At 39.1% G+C, this 24,106-nt stretch overlaps 1 protein-coding gene and 1 pseudogene across 1 annotated transcript; both read right to left on the bottom strand.

Moving 5' to 3' along the window:
- Nucleotides 1-4,369: 4,369 nt before the first annotated feature.
- On the bottom strand, nt 4,370-7,989 carry LOC129351440 (gastrula zinc finger protein XlCGF58.1-like). Its single transcript, XM_055020297.1, has 2 exons — nt 7,657-7,989; nt 4,370-6,312 (listed from the first exon to the last, which is right to left on the bottom strand). Exons 1-2 carry the CDS (start codon nt 7,943-7,945, stop codon nt 4,388-4,390), a joined length of 2,214 nt encoding a protein of 737 aa, XP_054876272.1. The 5' UTR covers nt 7,946-7,989; the 3' UTR covers nt 4,370-4,387.
- A 5,236-nt stretch (nt 7,990-13,225) lies between these two features.
- Nucleotides 13,226-18,361, bottom strand: LOC129351446 (gastrula zinc finger protein XlCGF26.1-like; annotated as a pseudogene).
- Between the last annotated feature and the right edge of the window lie 5,745 nt (nt 18,362-24,106).

Here is a 24,106-nt window from a genome sequence, read left to right as displayed (position 1 = left end):
GCTCATATTTTCAGTAGCATAGCACGACAGCCTTTACCGCTGTGGACTTTGCAGCCCTCGGACGGCGGAGCCAGTTGCTCTTTTGGAGCTTTATTTGGTTTATGTAATATATTCATGTTTTATGGGTTTTTTCTTTAGTTTTCACGGTGACTCAAAACTGATTTGAACCAAGTAAAAGTGAACATACTGCATCCGTCGAGGCTCTCCGTGTTTTTCTTTGGTCTGAGGGACTGCTACTATGGATCTCCAGGCGAGAAAACAAGATGGCGATAATTAAACCAAGTGGCTCCACGACAAAAAAAGTTTAAACAGCAGTTTGCTTTAGTCCTGTTCTTATACATAATTCTAAGATGAAAACATTTAAATGCGTAGAGCAGCTTGTTTTCTAATGCACATTAAAAAAGAAAATGAACATTTAAACCCTGTAAGTTTGGATCGCCACCATCGCTGTATTTATTAGAAATTTTAAATTGAAATTAGTATCCAAAAAAGACCAGTGACATCTAACCATTTACTAACAACCTTGACCCTAATGGGGTCAGGAGGTTCTGGGGTCACCCTGCACTCTGTCCTTTCTCACCTGGACAACAAGAACACTTATGCCAGAATGCTGTTCTTAGACTTTAGTTCAGCATTTAACACTGTCATTCCATCAACACTCATTGCCAAACTCACAGACCTCGGCATCAGTTCACTCATGTGCAACTGGTTGCTCGACTTCCTGACCAGTCGACCCCAACACGTCCGGCTGGACAATCACTTCTCATCCACCATCATCATAAACACCGGAGTGCACAAGGCTGTGTGATGAGTCCCTTCCTCTACTCTCTCTTCACCCACGATTGCAGACCTGTCCATGGCTCTAATGCCATCATCAAGTTTGCAGATGACATCACGGTGATCGGCCTCATCACAGACAACGATGAGGCCGCCTACAGGGAGGAGGTGGACCGTCTGGCTGAGTGGTGCGACAAGAACTACCTGCAGCTGAACAACGAGAAGACCCAGGAGCTCATCGTGGACTTCAGGAGGAACGCTGACCTGCACCCACCCATCCACATCAAGGGAATAGCGGTGGAGTGTGTGAACAGCTTTAAGTTCCTGGGAGTCCACATCTCCGAGGACCTGATCTGGACGACCAACTGCTCCAAATTCATCAAGAAGGCGCACCAGCGCCTCTTCTTCATGAGGACCTTGAGGAAGAACTGTCCTCAGATATCCTCACCAACTTTTACCGCTGCACCATTGAGACCATCCTCACCATCTGCATCACAGTTTGGTACGGGAGCTGCTCTGTCTCCGACAGGAAGGCTCTGCAGAGGGTGGTGAAAACTGCCCAGCACATCGCCGGGGCATCGCTCCCTGCCATCAATGACATCTACAGAAAGCGGTGTCTAAAAAGGGCCTGGAAAATCACCAAGGACTTCACTCACCCTGCACACACACTCTTCTCTCTCCTGCCCTCTGGGAGGCGATACAGACGCCTACGGACCAGAACCACCAGGCACCGGAACAGCTTCGTCCCCACAGCTGTCACGCTCCTGAACGCCTCCTGACACAAACTATAAGGACTGTACCCCCCCATCCCCAGACTGGTCCCCTCACATACACGATCTGTATACAGTCTTTATATAATCTGTAAATCTAATTTTCCATTATTTATCCTGTATTATAAGACAACTAATATATATATACACAATCCATTTTTCATATTCCTGTATATTCTGTATAATCCTGGTAATCTGTATTATATGTACATAGCTGTCATATTTATATTTGTATAAAACATTTATAGCACGTCAATATTCTCTGTTTATATCTTTGTACACCTGTTTATAAATATTCATATCCTGTATAGCACTTCTGGATAGATGCAAACTACATTTCGTTGCTTTGTACATGTGACAGTACAATGACAATAAAGTTGAATTCTATTCTATTCAGTCTGTCGCAGGGCGACTCAGAGACAGTGCAATAATATTAGCCTGCATGATCTTTTGCTCTCAGGTTAGGGCTCTGCTTTGCTGCACAAGCATCAGCCTTTTCCTGCAATAAGCTTCTAGCTATTTTTATTACTTATTAGCCATGTTTAGGACCCTGAATGCAGGAAGTCAATGTAAGACCACATTGTAATGATGCCCCACATGCTACTAGCAGCATTTAGGCTAACATTAGCATTTTGGCTCATTTTAGATTATACACTAATTTTAACAAACTGAATGGAGGAAGTCCATGTTAGTCAACATGCTTGTGACTTTCCACAGGCTATTGACTATAATTCAGTTTAGCTTAGCACTGATGCTAATTGTTAGCATCAGAGCGCTGGGTCCAAACTTGGGCCACACTTTAGCAGGCCCCGGTTACATTTCTCCAGGGATTTTCTATTTTTACTTAATTTACTTTAAATACGTTTACAAACACAACGATTATTTATCTGTAAAAACTCTCTTTAACCTGACTAATCAGTAAACCGTGAAGCTGTTTCGTACCTATCCGGTGCAAGATGATCTTGGGTATCCGGGTAAAATCCATCAGTCTGCGCTGATCGTCCATCTCTCCTCCATCACTTCGTTCTTTCCACTCTGTGAATGTTTCTTCAGCAGGAGTTTCCTGCTGCTTGATAAACTCTCTGAGGCTGAACTGAAGACATTTTCACTGAAAACACCAAACCTGTTTTCAAACCGTCCTCTAACAAAGGAACAGCTAATGCTCCCTCGTGCGCTCTGAGATGGTTCCTGTGTTTCACGTTGACTGCACGGAAGAAACTGTAAAGGATTTTTAGTTCCGCTTCGAGTTTCCTCTGAACATACAACTAAATTAAATATTTTACAGCATTAATAAAAGGTTCATATATATTTCAGTGAAACACAGTATTAACTTAATTACACAAACACATGGAGGTTTCCAAGCCTTTCATTTCTGTTTATGAGCATTTTCTGCAGATAACTGAAGAAGAGCATTTATTTTTATAACATTACATCATTCTGACTAATGGAAAAACCTTTAGAAATGTGAGCTTGGAGTCAGTTATCAAAAGATATTTATAATTACAAAAGATCCATATTGGAACATCGAATGAAAATTTACGAGTATGATCTTTTTAGTTTATAAAACAATCTAATGTATCAGATTGTAGGTTATGATTAAGTTTTAAAATTTAACACTGAATGACTTTAGAGGAATATGGTGATTTTTTTTACTTGAAAATATTAATAACTGAGTCTTGTTAAAAAAAGATTCATGTTTCCATGGAAAGAAGTGAAAATATACAAAGTCACTCTAGAGACGAGATGGAAGAAGACACATAACTTTAATTAAAACCACAAAGTCATTATTTTGCTTGTATCATCATACATGTACCTGAACAAAGAGATGTTATTAATCATTCATTTAAAAACATACAAAGAAAATATGTTAGAAATTTAAAACAACAGAGGAAAACATTGTGATGCCTCCCAAAGGAGCAAAAAGTGTTTCACTGAATCTGATCCCTGCTAAGAATCAAGTCACTTTGCAGCTGTATAAAAATACCAACGTACTGTAATAATCCTGGTTTCCTGTTGCAGAACCTAAACATCTTTTACAACTAATCTGGTTCTGGTCTGCCTGGGTGCTTCACTTTATGCACCTGTACCATGAAAGGGATTGGATCACCTGAGTCTGATCATTACAATAGGTGAGAAATATTTTGATAATGTAGAGCATGTACATACAAACACATTTTAACAATGACTTCTGTGAAACAAATATTTGGTAAAAAGGAAAATCTCTCTGCTGTTAGCTCTAAATCAAATCTCAACAGATCTCAATAATATTTGAGTTTTTTTCCTTTCAAACAAACATCACAGAGTTGACCTGGATGCTGCATGTGACCTGCAGCATCCAGGTCACATGCTTCAGACATGTGACCTGGATGCTGCAAGAAATTCAGATGGGGGTCAGGAAAAGACTGAACGGCTGGATAGATTATAATTGTTAGCATGAAGGTCCCACTGAATAAACACATTATCTGTCCAGGACTCAGCACTAAGTTAGATGCTAACAACATTAGCACTCTGGGGATTACCAAGCTAGGATGTAAAAACAATACGCGTTGCCTTACATATGAACAGGGCCGTACAGAGACAGTTGAAGGGGTAGGGGCTTAACGTTAAAAAGGGGAACATTGAACAACATCTTAAAACAGCAACATAACAACAACCCATAATACCTACATTTCTAAGTTTCAATGAGTTAACACAGCCAGGAATGACATGTAAAAGAATGGTCTTTTTGCCCTCCAGCGTTGCATGAATGCACAAAATTTCTCTTTGTAAACAATAACATGCATGGTGTCTAAATTTATACGTCGAGGCATTGCCTCACCAGCTATGAACCTCACCGCATGTCACTGTTTAGCACTCATATGAATCTTTATGTGTTTAAGTAATTGTTTTTTCATTCTGAAACTTTTTCCACAGGTCCCACATGAGAAAGGCTTCTCACCTGTGTGAATTCTCATGTGAACATTGAAACTGCATTTAGTGGTGAAACGTTTTCCACAGGTCCCACATGAAAATGTTTTTTCACCTGTGTGAATTCTCATGTGAACATTTAAACTTCCTTTATTGGTGAAACTTTTTCCACAGGTCCCACATGAGAAAGGCTTCTCACCTGTGTGAATTCTCATGTGAACATTTAAAGTGTCTTTATGGCCGAAACTTTTTCCACAAGTCCCACAAAGTAAAGGCTTCTCACCTGAGTGAATTCTCATATGACAATTTAATTTATATTTTCCAGATAAACTTTTTCCACAGGTTCCACATGAGAAAGGCTTCTCACCTGTGTGAATTCTCATATGAACTTTTAAACTTCCTTTATTGGTGAAACTTTTTTCACAGGTCCCACATGAGAAAAGTTTCTCACTTGTGTGAATGCTCATATGAACATTTAAAGAGTGTTTATGGGTGAAACTTTTTCCACAACTCCCACATGAGAAAGGCTTCTCACCTGTGTGAATTCTCATATGAACACTTAAATGGCCTTTATTGGCGAAACTTTTTCCACAGCTTTCACATGAGAAAGGCTTCTCACCTGTGTGAATTTTTATGTGCTGAGTTAAAGTCCCCCTTTCACGGTAACTCTTTCCACAAGTTCCACAGGAGAAAGGCTTCTCACCTGTGTGAATTGTCGTGTGAACATTTAAATGACTTCTTTTAGAGAAACTTTTTCCACAGGTTCCACATGAGAAAGGCTTCTCACCTGTGTGAATTCTCATGTGCTGAGTTAAAGTCCCTCTTTCACGGTAATTCCTTCCACAAGTTCCACAGGAGAAAGGCTTCTCACCTGTGTGAATTCTCATGTGCTTTGTTAAAGTCTCTCTTTCACTGGAACTCGTTCCAAAGGAAAAAGGCTCCTCAACTGTGTGATTTCTCATGTGAACATTTAATTGATTTTTTTGACGGAAACTTTTTCCACAAAACCCACAAGAGAAAGGCTTCTCACCTGTGTGAATTCTCATGTGAACATTTAAATGACCTTTGTGAGAGAAACCTTTTCCACAGGTTCCACATGAGAAAGGCTTCTCGCCTGTGTGAATTCTCATGTGATTATATATAGTCCCTTTGTCACTGTAACTCTTTCCACAAGTCCCACAGGTGAAAGGCTTCTCACCTGTGTGAGTTCTCATATGAACATTTAAATTACCTTTCATGAAAAAACTTTTTCCACAAGTCCCACAGGTGAAAGGCTTCTCACCTGTGTGAGTTCTCATATGAACATTTAAATTACCTTTCATGAAAAAACTTTTTCCACAAGTCCCACAGGTGAAAGGCTTCTCACTTGTGTGAATTCTCATATGAACACTTAAATGGCCTTTATTGGCGAAACTTTTTCCACAGGTTCCACAAGAGAAAGGCTTCTCACCTGTGTGAATTCTCATGTGATACATTAAACCATCCTTTTGTCTGTAACTTTTCCCACAGATTGAACAAGTGAAAGGTTTTACTCCTGTGTGAATTTTCCTGTGTTTTGTCAAGGTACTTTTAGAAGAAAAGGTTTTATCACAAATTTCACAAGAACATAATTTTTGCCCTTGCTGAGCTTTCTTTGGCTTTTTTTGTTTTTTATTGTCAGTTCTGTCTTTCTGCTGTTTGGTTTTCTCATATCTCTCCTTTGGTTTCTGTTCTTTCTTTCTCTTTTTTCCTGGATTTTCAGAATTGCTTCCTTCCTGATCCTGGTTCTCAGTTTCTGCAGAGCCATGAGGGATGAGTTGCTTCCTCTGTGCTTCTGTTTCATTGAGAACCTCCTCCTCTTCACTGCATTGTGAGAGATCTGGACAAAAATAAAAAACAAACAATATCAATCAAACAAGAAATTCTTCACTTTAACCTCACTGTATCAAAACAGGATTTTCTTGGGTTAATCTATTATTACAGTCTTACAAAAATGAACAATATTTCAACGAATGAGGTTCTTCTGACCAGAATAGAACTAGATGCGAGTCAAAATATGATTTTTTATGGATCTCCAGGTGAGCAAACAAGATGGCGATAACTTAATCCAGAGGCTTCCTGACTAATGTTAGAAAAGGTTTTCTTCCTCCAAGTAGCTACAGAATATATATCACGTTAAAGAATGACAAAATGCCTGACGTGAAACACTTAATGGTATTTTAATCTCACCCACTGATATAGTCAGACATTGCTCCACTCACACACTCAACACAAACTTTCAAAAGAACAAATAAATCTCAGCCTTTACTTTCCTGTGATTCACAGCAGAACTGATAACAGTGGGTGATTGTTCTTAATTGCACACATGCAGAAAATAATGGCAAAATGGTCCTATTGAAAATATTTGACATGAATATTGGACAATTTGGAAGATCAAATATGAAAGGTGAAAATGATATAATTACATAAAGAGTTTATTTAATACACAATTATTAAATATGTCATTACATTATTAAAATAGAAACTTATTAGCCAGTCAAGACAATTATTAAATATGCTTTTGATTGCTCTGTTCATTATTATCATCGCCTGGTTCCAGTTCCTGCAGTGTCACCATAAAATAATTCCCCAATCAAAGTGGAGGGCGGGGCTGTGGGCGGGGCTAACACTGACCTTTAACATAAATTTGAGCCGTTATTCTGTCAGAATATCTGACATGCATTGAGTACAAATGCGCATTAAGAGGTGCTGTCAGTTCAGCATCTGTGACAAGATACAAGAGAAAGTCAATAAATAGATTTATTGATGATGGATTGATATAAATGCATTGTCATGGTTTCACAGTGTAATTGACTGCAGTCCACTATGAAACCTGCCTCCTGTTCCTTGATGATGGTCTGACTGGTTAACCGCCAAGTCAGGATGTCATACAGCTGTTGACTAATTTTATGACTATCTCTCTTCTATGTCATGATGTTATGTTGCTGATTTAATACAAGCAGGTTTTCACCAGAGAAATCCTTTTCACCTGTGAGAATCTTCATGTGATAAATCAAATTATTCTTTTCACTGAAACTTTTTCCACATGTTGAAAATGTGAAAGACTTCTTGTGTGATCAAGCAACCATTTAGAGAGAAGGTTTTATCATAAACTTTACAAGAATATAACTTTTGGACTCTGTGAATTTTCAAGAGCCTTTTTGGTTTGAACAATCAGTTTTACCTTTCTGGCATCTTTTGTTGTGTTTTTGTTTTTCGTCTTTCTGTTCTCCTGGATCTTCAGAATTGCTTCCTTCCTGATCCTGGTTCTCATCCTCAGCAGAGCCATGAGAGATGAGTTGGTTCCTCTGTGGTTCTGTTTCATTGTAGATTCTTTGCACATTAAGAGGATTCATCAAAATGTCATCAGTCTCCAGTTTCAGCACCAGATGCTCTTCATCCTGACTGATGCAGAGTTGCTTCTCTTCCTCTTTCAACTCTTGATGTTCTGGTTCCTCTTGTTCCTGTTTCATCTGCAGAGGTTCTGGTTCCTCTTGCTCCTGTTTTATCTGCAGAGGTTCTGGTTTCCTCTTGCTCCTGTTTTATCTGCAGAGGTTCTGGATCCTCTTGCTCCTGTTTTATCTGCAGAGGTTCTGGTTCCTCTTGCTCCTGTTTTATCTGCAGAGGTTCTGGTTCCTCTTGCTCCTGTTTTATCTGTAGAGGTTCTGGTTCCTCTTTATCTGAAGTGGACTTCCTCTCCTGGATGCTGAATTTATTTAGATCCTCCTCCTCTTTACATACCCAGCACTGTGGCAGATCTGGACAAAAATACAAAACAAAAACTTTTAAATGTAAGTAAAAGAATGAGTCCTTCATTTTCATCACTTCAAGACTTTTCAAGAGATCCAAAGTCTAAAATTACAAATTTATAAATTTGTAATTAACTTAAACTTTAGACTTTCTGACTGGAAGGGATCAACAAATCAGTCAAAACATACTATATGTAAATGCCCATGTTCTGGTTGGGGATTGTTACCCATAGTACCCAGTAGGGGCACTGTAGTTCAGATATTTGTTGAGTTGGTGTGAGTCTCCTGTCAGTCAGCACTTTGGGCCGAAATGCCCATGGACAGGAGGAAGAAAGGAGCATCTTCATTTTGTGCTTGAACAGGTGCTCATATTTTCAGTAGCATAGCACGACAGCCTTTACCGCTGTGGACTTTGCAGCCCTCGGACGGCGGAGCGAGTTGCTCTTTTGGAGCTTTATTTGGTTTATGTAATATATTCATGTTTTATGTGTTTTTTCTTTAGTTTTCACGGTGACTCAAAACTGGTTTGAACCAAGTAAAAGTGAACATACTGCATCCGTCGAGGCTCTCCGTGTTTTTCTTTGGTCTGAGGGACTGCTACACTATGGATCTCCAGGCGAGAAAACAAGATGGCGATAATTAAACCAAGTGGCTCCACGACAAAAAAAGTTTAAACAGCAGTTTGCTTTAGTCCTGTTCTTATACATAATTCTAAGATGAAAACATTTAATGCGTAGAGCAGCTTGTTTTCTAATGCACATTAAAAAAGAAAATGAACATTTAAACCCTATAAGTTGGGATCGCCACCATCGCTGTATATATTAGGAATTCTAAATTGACATTAGTATCCAAAAAGACCAGGGACATCCATCCATCTAACCCATTTACTAACAACATTGACCCTAATGGGGTCAGGAGGTGCTGGGGTCACCCTGCACTCTGTCCTTTCTCACCTGGACAACAAGAACACTTATGCCAGAATGCTGTTCTTAGACTTTAGTTCAGCATTTAACACTGTCATTCCATCAACACTCATTGCCAAACTCACAGACCTCGGCATCAGTTCACTCATGTGCAACTGGTTGCTTGACTTCCTGACCAGTCGACCCCAACACGTCTGGCTGGACAATCACTTCTCATCCACCATCATCATAAACACCGGAGTGCCACAAGGCTGTGTGATGAGTCCCTTCCTCTACTCTCTCTTCACCCACGATTTGCAGACCTGTCCATGGCTCTAATGCCATCATCAAGTTTGCAGATGACATCACGGTGATTGGCATCATCACAGACAACGATGAGGCCGCCTACAGGGAGGAGGTGGACCGTCTGGCTGAGTGGTGCGACAAGAACTACCTGCAGCTGAACACCGAGAAGACCAGGAGCTCATCGTGGACTTCAGGAGGAACGCTGACCTGCACCCACCCATCCACATCAAGGGAATAGCGGTGGAGTGTGTGAACAGCTTTAAGTTCCTGGGAGTCCACATCTCCGAGGACCTGATCTGGACGACCAACTGCTCCAAATTCATCAAGAAGGCGCACCAGCGCCTCTTCTTCATGAGGACCTTGAGGAAGAACTGTCCTCAGATATCCTCACCAACTTTTACCGCTGCACCATTGAGAACATCCTCACCATCTGCATCACAGTTTGGTACGGGAGCTGCTCTGTCTCCGACCGGAAGGCTCTGCAGAGGGTGGTGAAAACTGCCCAGCACATCGCCGGTGCATCGCTCCCTGCCATCACTGACATCTACAGGAAGCGGTGTCTGAAAAGGGCCTGGAAAATCACCAAGGACTTCACTCACCCTGCACACACACTCTTCTCTCTCCTGCCCTCTGGGAGGCGATACAGACGCCTACGGACCAGAACCACCAGGCACCGGAACAGCTTCGTCCCCACAGCTGTCACGCTCCTGAACGCCTCCTGACACAAACTATAAGGACTGTACCCCCCCATCCCCAGACTGGTCCCCTCACATACACGATCTGTATACAGTCTTTATATAATCTGTAAATCTAATTTTCCATTATTTATCCTGTATTATAAGACAACTAATATATATATATACAATCCATTTTTCATATTCCTGTATATTCTGTATTATATGTACAAAGCTGTCATATTTATATTTGTATAAAACATTTATAGCACGCCAATATTCTCTGTTTATATCTTTGTACACCTGTTTATAAATATTCATATCCTGTATAGCACTTCTGGATAGATGCAAACTACATTTCGTTGCTTTGTACATGTGACAGTACAATGACAATAAAGTTGAATTCTATTCTATTCAGTCTGTCGCAGGGCGACTCAGAGACAGTGCAATAATATTAGCCTGCATGATCTTTTCCTCTCAGGTTAGGGCTCTGCTTTGCTGCACAAGCATCAGACTTTTCCCTGCAATAAGCTTCTAGCTATTTTTATTACTTATTAGCCATGTTTAGGACCCTGAATGCAGGAAGTCAATGTAAGACCACATTGTAATGATGCCCCCACATGCTACTAGCAGCATTTAGGCTAACATTAGCATTTTGGCTCATTTTAGATTATACACTAATTTTAACAAACTGAATGGAGGAAGTCCATGTTAGTCAACATGCTTGTGACTTTCCACAGGTTATTGACTATAATTCAGTTTAGCTTAGTATTGATGCTAATTGTTAGCATCAGAGCGCTGGGTCCAAACTGGGGCCACACTTTAGCAGGCCCCGGTTACATTTCTCCAGGGATTTTCTATTTTTACTTAATTTGAGCGGATTCTTTAAATAGGTATCCGAACACAACGATTATTTATCTGTAAAAACTCTCTTTAACCTGATTAATCAGTAAACCGTGAAGCTGTTTCGTACCTATCCGGTGCAAGATGATCTTGGGTATCCGGGTAAAATCCATCAGTCTGCGCTGATCGTCCATCTCTTCCTCCATCTTAACGTTGATTTCTTTCCACTCTGTGAATGTTTCTTCAGCAGGAGTTTCCTGCTGCTTGATAAACTCTCTGAGGCTGAACTGAAGACATTTTCACTGAAAACACCAAACCTGTTTTCAAACCGTCGACTAACAAAGGAACAGCTAATGCTCCCTCGTCCGCTCTGAGATGGTTCCTGTGTTTCACGTTGACTGCACGGAAGAAACTGTAAAGGATTTTTAGTTCCGCTTTGAGTTTCCTCTGAACATACAACTAAATTAAATATTTTACAGCATTAATAAAAGGTTCATATATTTCAGTGAAACACAGTATTAAATTAATTACACAAACACATGGAGGTTTCCAAGCCTTTCATTTCTGTTTATGAGCATTTTCTGCAGATAATTGAAGAAGAGCATTTATTTTTAGAACATTACATCATTCTGACTAATGGAAAAAACTTTAGAAATGTGAGTCCGTTATCAAAAGAAATTTATTCTTACAAAAGATCCATATTGGAACATCGAATGAAATATTATGAGTATGATCTTTTTAGTTTGTAAAACAATCTAATGTTATATCAGATTGTAGGTTATGATTCAGTTTTAAAGTTTTACACTAAATGACTACATATATATTAGAGCAGTGGTTCTCAAATGGGGGTACGCGTACCCCTTGGGGTACGTGGAGGTACTGCAGGGGTTACGTGAATCTTTTCAAAATATCTTTAAAAAAATCAGTCGGCTCCACATAATAAGTCTTGAGAAAAATTATTTTGTAAGAAGTTTGATAAAATATAAAGGTGTGTTCATGCACTGAATGTTATATTCAGCATTTAGTTTCAATATCCTTTAAAATAAATGGACCTGGTGCACTGTTACCATGACTACACTGTAACTATGGAGACTGGCTAAAGCGTAGCAGCAATGCTGCTGAAAGTTCAGATAAAGTGAAAAAGAAGACAAAACCAGAGCCGAAGAAGTACAGAACGTACATGAAAAGTATGTTTTAATGGGATTTACGTCCACGAAATTAGCCAACGCTAGCATGCAGCCGGCTAGCATGCAGCCGGCTAGCATGCAACCGGCTAGCATGCAGCCGGCTAGCATGCAGCCGGTTAGCATGCAGCCGGCTAGCATGCAGCCGGCTAGCATGCAGCCGGCTAGCATGCAGCCGGCGGCACACCTCCAGCGGCATCTCACCACAAAACATGGACGCCATGTTGGTAAGACACCGGAGTTCTTCAGGAGAAAACTTTCTGAGTTCAAGTCATTCAAAGCCACGATGCGAAAAGCCTCCACTGCATCAGCCAAAGCAACGACTAAAGACACGCGGTGTCTTTGCTCGTTGCTAAAGCCAATAAATCGTTCACCATAGCGGAAGACCTGCTGCTCCCCGCTGCTGTTGAAACTATGCTGGACAAAAAAATCAGCGGATACATCAAAAACTGTCTATTGACACCGTTACTTACTGTTCAAACCGAATCAAATGTTCAATGCAAAGTGATTAAAGTGCAATCTTCTTTTTTATATCCTAAAAGAGGTAATGTTTATTGTTTTTTTTGTCAGCAAATCTTTATTTATAAAGTTAATTTATTTTGTAAACAAAATATAATTTATTTATAATTAAGTTATAGATTTATTTCTGTGAACACTTTTTAGTTATTTATGTATATATTTAATTTTGTACCATTACAGAGACCAATATAATTAGCAGTGTTTTGCATATTTCAGTTTTGACTGGTTTTACGCCTTCCTGGTGCTCACTATGTTTCTGTTTCTCGATGCAATGTTTGCAATATGGATGTATTTGTCAGGTTCACTGATATAAGGTGTTTGGCTTTAATTAATCAGACAGTGATTTTACAGCACTGTTTTTTTTTCTTCCAAAAATGTTTTGCCCGTGTCAGGGGTACTTGACTAAAAATATATTTTTAAGGGGGTACATCACTGAAAAATGTTTTGAGAATCACTGTTTTAAAGGAATATGGTGAATATATTTTTACTTGAAAATATTAATAACTGAGTCTTGTGAAAAAAGATTCATGTTTCCATGGAAAGAAGTGAAAATACAAAGTCACTCTAGAGACGAGATGGAAGAAGACACATAACTTTAATTAAAACCACAAAGTCATTATTTTTGCTTGTATCATCATACATGTACCTGAACAAGATGTTATTAATCACTCACTTAAAAACATATAGAGAAAATATGTTAGAAATTTAAAATAAGAGAGGAAACATTGTGATGCCTCCCAAAGGAGCAAAAAGTGTTTCACTGAATCTGATCCCTGCTAAGAATCAAGTCACTTTGCAGCTGTATAAAAATACCAACGTACTGTAATAATCCTGGTTTCCTGTTGCAGAACCTAAACATCTTTTACAACTAATCTGGTTCTGGTCTGCCTGGGTGCTTCACTTTATGCACCTGTACCATGAAAAGGGATTGGATCACCTGAGTCTGATCATTACAATGGGTGAGAAATATTTTGATAATGTAGAGCATGTACATACAAACACATTTTAACAATGACTTCTGTGAAACAAATATTTGGTAAAAAGGAAAATCTCTCTGCTGTTAGCTCCAAATCAAAATCTGAACAGATCTCAATAATATTTGAGTTTTTTTCCTTTCAAACAAACATCACAGAGTTGACCTGGATGCTGCATGTGACCTGCAGCATCCAGGTCACATGCTTCATTCATGTGACCTGGATGCTGCAAGAAATTCAGATGGGGGTCAGGAAAAGACTGAACGGCTGGATAGATTATAATTGTTAGCATGAAGGTCCCACTGAATAAACACATTATATGTCCAGGACTCAGCACTAAGTTAGATGCTAACAACATTAGCACTCTGGGGATTACCAAGCTAGGATGTAAAAACAATACGCGTTGCCTTACATATGAACAGGGCCGTACAGAGACAGTTGAAGGGGTAGGGGCTTAACGTTAAAAAGGGGAACATTGAACAACATCTTAAAACATTGTACAGCACATAACAACAACCCATAATACCTACATTTCTAAGTTTCAATGAGTTAACACAGCCAGGAATGACATGTAAAAGAATGGTCTTTTTGCCCTCCAGCGTTGCATGAATGCACAAAATTTCTCTTTGTAAACAATAACATGCATGGTGTCTAAATTTATACGTCATGAGGCATTGCCTCACCAGCTATGAACCTCACCACATGTCACTGTTTAGCACTCATATGAATCTTTATGTGTTGAAGTAATTGTTTTTTTATTCTGAAACTTTTTCCACAGGTCCCACATGAGAAAGTTGTTTCACCTGTGTGAATTCTCATATGAACATTTAAACTGCCTTTAGTGGTGAAAAGTTTTCCACAGGTCCCACAAAGTAAAGGCTTCTCACCTGAGTGAATTTTCATATAGAAATTTAATTTACGTTTTTTCAGAGAAACTTTTTCCACAGTTCACACATGAGAAAGGCTTCTCACCTGTGTGAATTCTAATGTGAACATTTAAATGACCTTTGCAAGAGAAACTTTTTCCACAGGTTCCACATGAGAAAGGCTTCTCACCTGTGTGAATTCTCATGTGATTACATAAAGTCGCTTTGTAATTGAAACACTTTCCACAAGTTCCACAGGAGAAAGGCTTGTCACCTGTGTGAATTCTCATGTGAACATTTAAATGACCTTTGCAAGAGAAACTTTTTCCACAGGATCCACATGAGAAAGGCTTCTCACCTGTGTGAATTCTCATGTGATTACATAAAGTCGCTTTGTAACTGTAACACTTTCCACAAGTCCCACAGGTGAAAGGCTTCTCACCTGTGTGAATTCTCATGTGATTATATAAAGTCCCTTTGTAACTGTAACACTTTCCACAAGTTCCACAGGAGAAAGGCTTCTCACCTGTGTGAATTCTCATGTGATTATATAAAGTCCTTCTGTAACTGAAACACTTTCCACAGGTTCCACAGGAGAAAGGCTTCTCACCTGTGTGAATTGTCATGTGAACATTAATTGATTTTTTTGACAGAAGCTTTTTCCACAGGTTCCATGAGAAAGGCTTCTCACCTGTGTGAATTCTCATGTGATTATATAAACTCCGTCTGTAACGATAACTCTTTCCACAAGTCCCACAGGTGAAAGGCTTCTCACCTGTGTGAATTTTCATATGAGCATTTAAAGAACCTTTTATGAAGAAAATTTTTCCACAGGTTCCACAAGAGAAAGGTTTCTGACCTGTGTGTGTTCTCATGTGATACATTAAACCGTCCTTTTGTCTGTAACTTTTTCCACAGGTTGAACAAGTGAAAGGTTTTACTCCTGTGTGAGTTCTCATGTGGCTCATCAAGTTACCGTTTAGAGAAAAGGTTTTATCACAAATTTTACAAGAATATAATTTTTGCCCTTGCTGAGCTTTCTTTTGCTTTTTTTTGTTTTTCATTGTCAGTTCTGTCTTTCTGCTGTTTGGTTTTATCATATCTCTTGTTTTGTTTCTGTTTTTCCTTTCTCTTTTTTCCTGGATTTTCAGAATTGCTTCCTTCCTGGTCCTGGTTCTCAGTTATTTCAGAGCCATGAGAGATGAGTTGGTTCCTCTGTGGTTCTGTTTCATTGAGAATCTCCTCCTCTTCACTGCATTGTGAGAGATCTGGACAAAAGGAAAAAAACAAACAATATCAATCAAACAAGAAATTCTTCACTTTAACCTCACTGTATCAAAACAGGATTTTCTTGGGTTATTCTATAATTATAGCCTTACAAAAATGACATTATTTCAACCAATGAGGTTCTTCTGACCAGAATAGAACTAGATGCGAGTCAAAATATGATTTTCTGGATCTCCAGGTCAGCAAACAAGATGGCGATAGCTTAATCCAGAGGCTTCCTGACTAGTTAGAAATAGGCCTGTCCCGATAAACGATAAGTCAATTAATCGAACAATAAGTTAAAACTATCGACCTCATTTCAATTATTGTTTATATCGTTTCTTCCTGCCTTTTTCTCTTCCTGTTGATGACACTGAATGAAAAAAGGCTAAACTCCGGTGCTCTCCACTGACCCTCCCTTCCTTATTTCCTTAGTGTAATGCTCAGCTTGCGCTTCACGATCTGATGTCACGGATTGTCCAAACCTGAGAGACACATTAGCGACAGAAATCCTCGCTATAACGGTTCGGTTGAAACCGTGTTGTGTCCAACAATGGACACAAAATAACAAGTCCAGTTCACTAACTTTGAAATCAGGCATTAATCAATTCCTTACTACAATCTACCTGCAATGCATTTAGCCAGTGTCAGTCTGACTGAATAAAAATCATTAGAACCTATTTATGTCACGTTAACGAAGAACAGCTGAAAAGTTACCGGGTTTTCTGGTAGAAATTTCGCTCCAACTCCCCTAGTTATTTATATTTACTTTACACGAACTGTTGAATAAACATTCATGTTGTTTCCGATGTTTACTGGACTTCGGGTTGCATCGTGTCAGCTGTTCGGGATTCCCTCCGTGTTTTCCCTCAGAAAGCACGAGGAGAATCCGCGCTTTCTGATTGGCTGCCGGTCACATTCAACAGGCTGCGTCACGCTCCCAGTCTGGGCAAATCCTTGATTTAGATCGGAGCGGCACAACGATCTACCGTAACACACAAGGGACAATCTCAGAACGAAGAACGTTCTAAGATTGTCGTTCGGGATAAAAAAAAAAATTATGTAGTTTGAACTATTGCATCAGGCAGTCGGATTCTTCTCTATTTAAATCTAAGGATATAAATAGTTTTAGTTTTTATTCAAGTACATTTATTGTTAATAGAGACTAATAATCTATTTTATTTTTGGTTTTGGTTGTTTTATTTATTTTTGTTATTTTGAAAGTAAAGTGTATCTATCTTTGGCAGGAAATTGCATGTATTACTACGTAATTTCCATTAAATCAATGTAAAAAGGTCTTCAAACAATATTCTCATTTATCGCAATAATTTTTGAGACAATATATCGCCCAGCAAAATCTGTTATTGTGACAGGCCTAGTTAGAAAAAGTTTTCTTCCTCCAAGTAGCTACAGAATATATATCACGTTAAAGAATGACAAAATGCCTGACGTGAAACACTTAATGGTATTTTAATCTCACCCACTGATATAGTCAGACATTGCTCCATTCACACACTCAACACAAACTTTCAAAAGAACAAATAAATCTCAGCCTTTACTTTCCTGTGATTCACAGCAGAACTGATAGCAGTGGGTGATTGTTGTTAATCGCACACATGCAGAAAATAATGGCAAAATGGTCCTATTGAAAATATTTGACATGAATATTGGACAATTTGGAAGATTAAATATGAAAGGTGAAAATGATATAATTATTTAAAGGGTTTATTTAATACACAATTATTAAATATGTCATTACATTATTAAAATAGAAACTTAGCAGCCAGTCAAGACAATTATTAAATATGCTTTTGATTGCTCTGTTCATTATTATCATCGCCTGGTTCCAGTTCCTGCAGTGTCACCATAAAATAATTCCCCAATCAAAGTGGAGGGCGGGGCTGTGGGCGGGGCTAACACTGACCTTTAACATAAATTTGAGCCGTTATTCTGTCAGAATAGCTGACATGCATTGAGTACAAATGCGCATTAAGAGGTGCTGTCAGCTCAGCATCTGTGACAAGATACAAGAGAAAGTCAATAAATAGATTTATTGATGATGGATTGATATAAATGCATTGTCATGGTTTCACAGTGTAATTGACTGCAGTCCACTATGAAACCTGCCTCCTGTTCCTTGATGATGGTCTGACTGGTTAACCGCCAAGTCAGGATGTCATACAGCTGTTGACTAATTTTATGACTATCTCTCTTCTATGTCATGATGTTATGTTGCTGATTTAATACAAGCAGGTTTTCACCAGAGAAATCCTTTTCACCTGTGAGAATCTTCATGTGATAAATCAAACTATTCTTTTCACTGAAACTTTTTCCACATGTTGAAAATGTGAAAGACTTCTTGTGTGATCAAGCAACCGATTAGAGAGAAGGTTTTATCATAAACTTTACAAGAATATAACTTTTGGACTCTGTGATTTTTCAAGAGCCTTTTTTGGTTTGAACAATCAGTTTTACCTTTCTGGCATCTTTTGTTGTGTTTTTGTTCTTCGTCTTTCTGTTCTCCTGGATCTTCAGAATTGCTTCCTTCCTGATCCTGGTTCTCATCCTCAGCAGAGCCATGAGAGCTGAGTTGGTTCCTCTGTGGTTCTGTTTCATTGTAGATTTTGCACATTAAGAGGATTCATCAAAATGTCATCAGTCTCCAGTTCAGCACCAGATGCTCTTCATCCTGACTGATGCAGAGTTGCTTCTCTTCCTCTTTCAACTCTTGATGTTCTGGATCCTCTTGCTCCTGTTTTATCTGCAGAGGTTCTGGTTCCTCTTGCTCCTGTTTTATCTGCAGAGGTTCTGGTTCCTTGCTCCTGTTTTATCTGTAGAGGTTCTGGTTCCTCTTTATCTGAAGTGGACTTCCTCTCCTGGATGCTGAATTTATTTAGATCCTCCTCCTCTTTACATACCCAGCACTGTGGCAGATCTGCACAAAAACACAAAACAAAAACTTTTAAATGTAAGTAAAAGAAAGAGTCCTTCATTTTAATCACTTCAAGACTTTTCAAGAGATCCAAAAACTAAAATTACAAATTTATAAATTTGTAATTAACTTAAACTTTAGACTTTCTGACTGGAAGGGATCAACAAATCAATCAAAACATACTATATGTAAATGCCCATGTTCTGGTTGGGGATTGTTACCCATAGTACCCAGTAGGGGCACTGTAGTTCAGATATTTGTTGAGTTGGTGTGAGTCTCCTGTCAGTCAGCACTTTGGGCCGAAATGCCCATGGACAGGAGGAAGAAAGGAGCATCTTCATTTTGTGCTTGAACAGGTGCTCATATTTTCAGTAGCATAGCACGAAAGCCTTTACCGCTGTGGACTTTGCAGCCCTCGGACGGCGGAGCGAGTTGCTCTTTTGGAGCTTTATTTGGTTTATGTAATATATTCATGTTTTATGGGTTTTTTCTTTAGTTTTCACGGTGACTCAAAACTGGTTTGAACCAAGTAAAAGTGAAACATACTGCATCCGTCGAGGCTCTCCGTGTTTTTCTTTGGTCTGAGGGACTGCTACACTATGGATCTCCAGGCGAGAAAACAAGATGGCGATAATTAAACCAAGTGGCTCCACGACAAAAAAAGTTTAAACAGCAGTTTGCTTTAGTCCTGTTCTTATACATAATTCTAAGATGAAAACATTTAATGCGTAGAGCAGCTTGTTTTCTAATGAACATTAAAAAAGAAAATGAACATTTAAACCCTGTAAGTTTGGATCGCCCACCATCGCTGTATTTATTAGAAATTTTAAATTGAAATTAGTATCCAAAAAAGACCAGTGACATCTAACCATTTACTAACAACCTTGACCCTAATGGGGTCAGGAGGTTCTGGGGTCACCCTGCACTCTGTCCTTTCTCACCTGGACAACAAGAACACTTATGCCAGAATGCTGTTCTTAGACTTTAGTTCAGCATTTAACACTGTCATTCCATCAACACTCATTGCCAAACTCACAGACCTCGGCATCAGTTCACTCATGTGCAACTGGTTGCTCGACTTCCTGACCAGTCGACCCAACACGTCCGGCTGGACAATCACTTCTCATCCACCATCATCATAAACACCGGAGTGCCACAAGGCTGTGTGATGAGTCCCTTCCTCTACTCTCTCTTCACCCACGATTGCAGACCTGTCCATGGCTCTAATGCCATCATCAAGTTTGCAGATGACATCACGGTGATCGGCCTCATCACAGACAACGATGAGGCCGCCTACAGGGAGGAGGTGGACCGTCTGGCTGAGTGGTGCGACAAGAACTACCTGCAGCTGAACAACGAGAAGACCCAGGAGCTCATCGTGGACTTCAGGAGGAACGCTGACCTGCACCCACCCATCCACATCAAGGGAATAGCGGTGGAGTGTGTGAACAGCTTTAAGTTCCTGGGAGTCCACATCTCCGAGGACCTGATCTGGACGACCAACTGCTCCAAATTCATCAAGAAGGCGCACCAGCGCCTCTTCTTCATGAGGACCTTGAGGAAGAACTGTCCTCAGATATCCTCACCAACTTTTACCGCTGCACCATTGAGACCATCCTCACCATCTGCATCACAGTTTGGTACGGGAGCTGCTCTGTCTCCGACAGGAAGGCTGCAGAGGGTGGTGAAAACTGCCCAGCACATCGCCGGGGCATCGCCCTGCCATCAATGACATCTACAGAAAGCGGTGTCTAAAAAGGGCCTGGAAAATCACCAAGGACTTCACTCACCCTGCACACACACTCTTCTCTCCTGCCCTCTGGGAGGCGATACAGACGCCTACGGACCAGAACCACCAGGCACCGGAACAGCTTCGTCCCCACAGCTGTCAAGCTCCTGAACGCCTCCTGACACAAACTATAAGGACTGTACCCCCCATCCCCAGACTGGTCCCCTCACATACACGATCTGTATACAGTCTTTATATAATCTGTAAATATAATTTTCCATTATTTATCCTGTATTATAAGACAACTAATATATATATACACAATCCATTTTTCATATTCCTGTATATTCTGTATAATCCTGGTAATCTGTATTATATGTACATAGCTGTCATATTTATATTTGTATAAAACATTTATAGCACGTCAATATTCTCTGTTTATATCTTTGTACACCTGTTTATAAATATTCATATCCTGTATAGCACTTCTGGATAGATGCAAACTACATTTCGTTGCTTTGTACATGTGACAGTACAATGACAATAAAGTTGAATTCTATTCTATTCAGTCTGTCGCAGGGCGACTCAGAGACAGTGCAATAATATTAGCCTGCATGATCTTTTGCTCTCAGGTTAGGGCTCTGCTTTGCTGCACAAGCATCAGCCTTTTCCCTGCAATAAGCTTCTAGCTATTTTTATTACTTATTAGCCATGTTAGGACCCTGAATGCAGGAAGTCAATGTAAGACCACATTGTAATGATGCCCCACATGCTACTAGCAGCATTTAGGCTAACATTAGCATTTTGGCTCATTTTAGATTATACACTAATTTTAACAAACTGAATGGAGGAAGTCCATGTTAGTCAACATGCTTGTGACTTTCCACAGGCTATTGACTATAATTCAGTTTAGCTTAGCACTGATGCTAATTGTTAGCATCAGAGCGCTGGGTCCAAACTTGGGCCACACTTTAGCAGGCCCCGGTTACATTTCTCCAGGGATTTTCTATTTTTACTTAATTTACTTTAAATACGTTTACAAACACAACGATTATTTATTTGTAAAAACTCTCTTTAACCTGACTAATCAGTAAACCGTGAAGCTGTTTCGTACCTATCCGGTGCAAGATGATCTTGGGTATCCGGGTAAAATCCATCAGTCTGCGCTGATCGTCCATCTCTTCCTCCATCTTAACGTTGATTTCTTTCCACTCTGTGAATGTTTCTTCAGCAGGAGTTTCCTGCTGCTTGATAAACTTTCTGAGGCTGAACTGAAGACATTTTCACTGAAAACACGGAAATATTTTCTGAAAACACCAAACCTGTTTTCAAACCGTCTAACAAAAGAACAGCTAATGCTCCCTCGTGCGCTCTGAGATGGTTCCTGTGTTTCACTTTGACTGCACGGAAGAAACTGTAAACGATTTTTAGTTCCGCTTTGCATCTTTCATTTTGAGTTTCCTCTCAACTGTTATATTAAATATTTTACAACATTAACAAAAGGTGTTAATGTTGTGAATCGTTGTATTAAAGTAATTGCACACAAACGGGAGTTTTACAGGCCTTTAATCTCTGTTCTTTTGAAAATTATCCTCCGCTAATAGAAACAGCATTTATAATTAAAATAAAAGTGGGCTTGGAGCCAGTTATCACAAGATACTTTTGATTGTACAAAACGGGCCATATTTGAAGGTATTTCTTATTTCTTGTGTAATTTTTAGCTTGTCACACAGTCTATTGTTATATCAGCAATTTAAATAGCCAAATAATAATAAACTGCCTTTACCTTCTCTACAGTAAAACAGCTGATGGAGTTCTGTACATCCTCTCTAAGAGCAAGTTTCCTGCAACAATAAAGTGGAGGCATCAGAAATAATTGTAAACCCAGCGCACGCTGCATGTTGAACAAACCTCTAGATGAATCAGACTGAGCTCTGATCCCCTCCACGATCATCCTGCTTTTAAATGTAAATGCTGATTACCCGTCTCCCTAATAAACCAACGTCTCCCCTACATGGGCAAGCGGAAGAGTGCGCAGCACCATACTTCATGGACAAGATGCCCCGGCTACACAATATATGTACAACCTGAGCAGGCAATGTTATTAATCATTCATTTAAAATCAGACAAAAGGGAAAATGGAACCAGACACATAAAATAACCAAGGAAAACACTGAGACACTTGATCTGGCAGGACTCATGTCTTTATCATCTATGTTACAACATGTGCCACACTAATCTGGTTCTGTCCAGATTCTTTGATTTTCCAGACTCGATATGTCAGGAACCTTTCAGGCGATCAGAACTTGACTGGTTCAGAAAAACTGGTGATGAGTTTCTGTTGAATGATTCACCTCCAGCAGCATCAACCACACATCATGTCTCCACCTGCAGGCCTGACAGAGACGCAATTTTATGCTGCCACCTACTGACAAGAGCCTGATACTACAACTACATTGTTTCAGCTCAAACAGCTGTTATAAAAATCACTGACTCAGCCATTTTTACAGGTGTAAGAAATAAGAATTAAATTTGAGTTTATTAATTTGGATGGCAAAACCAGAAAAATCCTGTATTTAATGTTTTTAAACTTGAAGATGTTTTTCCTTCAGTGGTTCTTGATCTACATCAGATCAGAAAGAGGGAAACTCATTTGACTGAGGTCAACAAAACTAAAAGATCAGAAATCCAAAGCTCTTAACTGCAGAAGACATTGTGGGAGTTGACTAACTTATAAATTTTTGACATTTTTTAAAATATTCTTGAATTGCAAAAGAGATTTCTGGTTTGCTTTTGTGTCACATTACAGTGTTGCAGATCGTCTGCAGTGTTTTCTCTGGTTACAGTAACTGAAAGGTGTAAAAAAGGTCCATGTAGTTTCTGACAATGCAGAATTAATAACTAATGAAAACATTACATTTGAGATTAGAATAATAAATCAGTTATGAAAAATAATTTAATTTTGTAAAATTTAATAAACGTGACCTTTTTAAAAATTCTTAATATTAATATTGATGGAAAAATCTCAATTTGTGTAAAACTCAAGTTTTACTGTTATTGCAAGGATCTTTAGATGCTTTACTTAAAGCTGACATTTAAAAATATTGCAACAGTTAATGACGACAATCATTGAATAATCCATCAACATTTATTAAAAAGCACATTCTGCTCAAAATACTGGTACATTTTTAACACTCCTTCTTAATCATAAACTTTGCTTCACATACCAAAGTAAAAGAATGACAAAAAAATAAAAAATAAAAATAAAAAAATGGAAAAATAAATCTGTTTGTGGTTAACTCTAAATCAAAACCTGACCAGATCAAAGTTATTTTTGAGATTATATTCCAACAAACATCAGTTTTATTCATAAAAAAACAAGATTTCACTGCTTTCATTTCTAAAGTATTTTAAAATCAGTCAGACACAAAAATGTAAAAGCTAAACTAAATTATTCTACATGCCACAGAACAAAACAAAAACCCACAGAAATGAATCCTGTCTGAATGTGATCCCCTCTTTAACTTCACCATCTAATGGGGATCTTAAGCACAAATACGACTGAGAACTAAAACAAAAAACTGGATTAAGAAAAACAAGCTGATAGCAGAAATCAGACCTCAGGTTTATCATGGCTGGACAATGAAACAAACAGTCACAGTGAATCACTAGCAGCCTGCAAGAATTTGT

Source organism: Poeciliopsis prolifica, unplaced genomic scaffold (assembly GCF_027474105.1).
Source record: "Poeciliopsis prolifica strain line A6 unplaced genomic scaffold, Auburn_PproV2 SCAFFOLD066, whole genome shotgun sequence".
Taxonomy (NCBI): domain Eukaryota; kingdom Metazoa; phylum Chordata; class Actinopteri; order Cyprinodontiformes; family Poeciliidae; genus Poeciliopsis; species Poeciliopsis prolifica.
The sequence above is the reverse complement of the archived record's forward strand: the minus strand, read 5'-3'. Positions and strand labels throughout refer to the sequence as shown.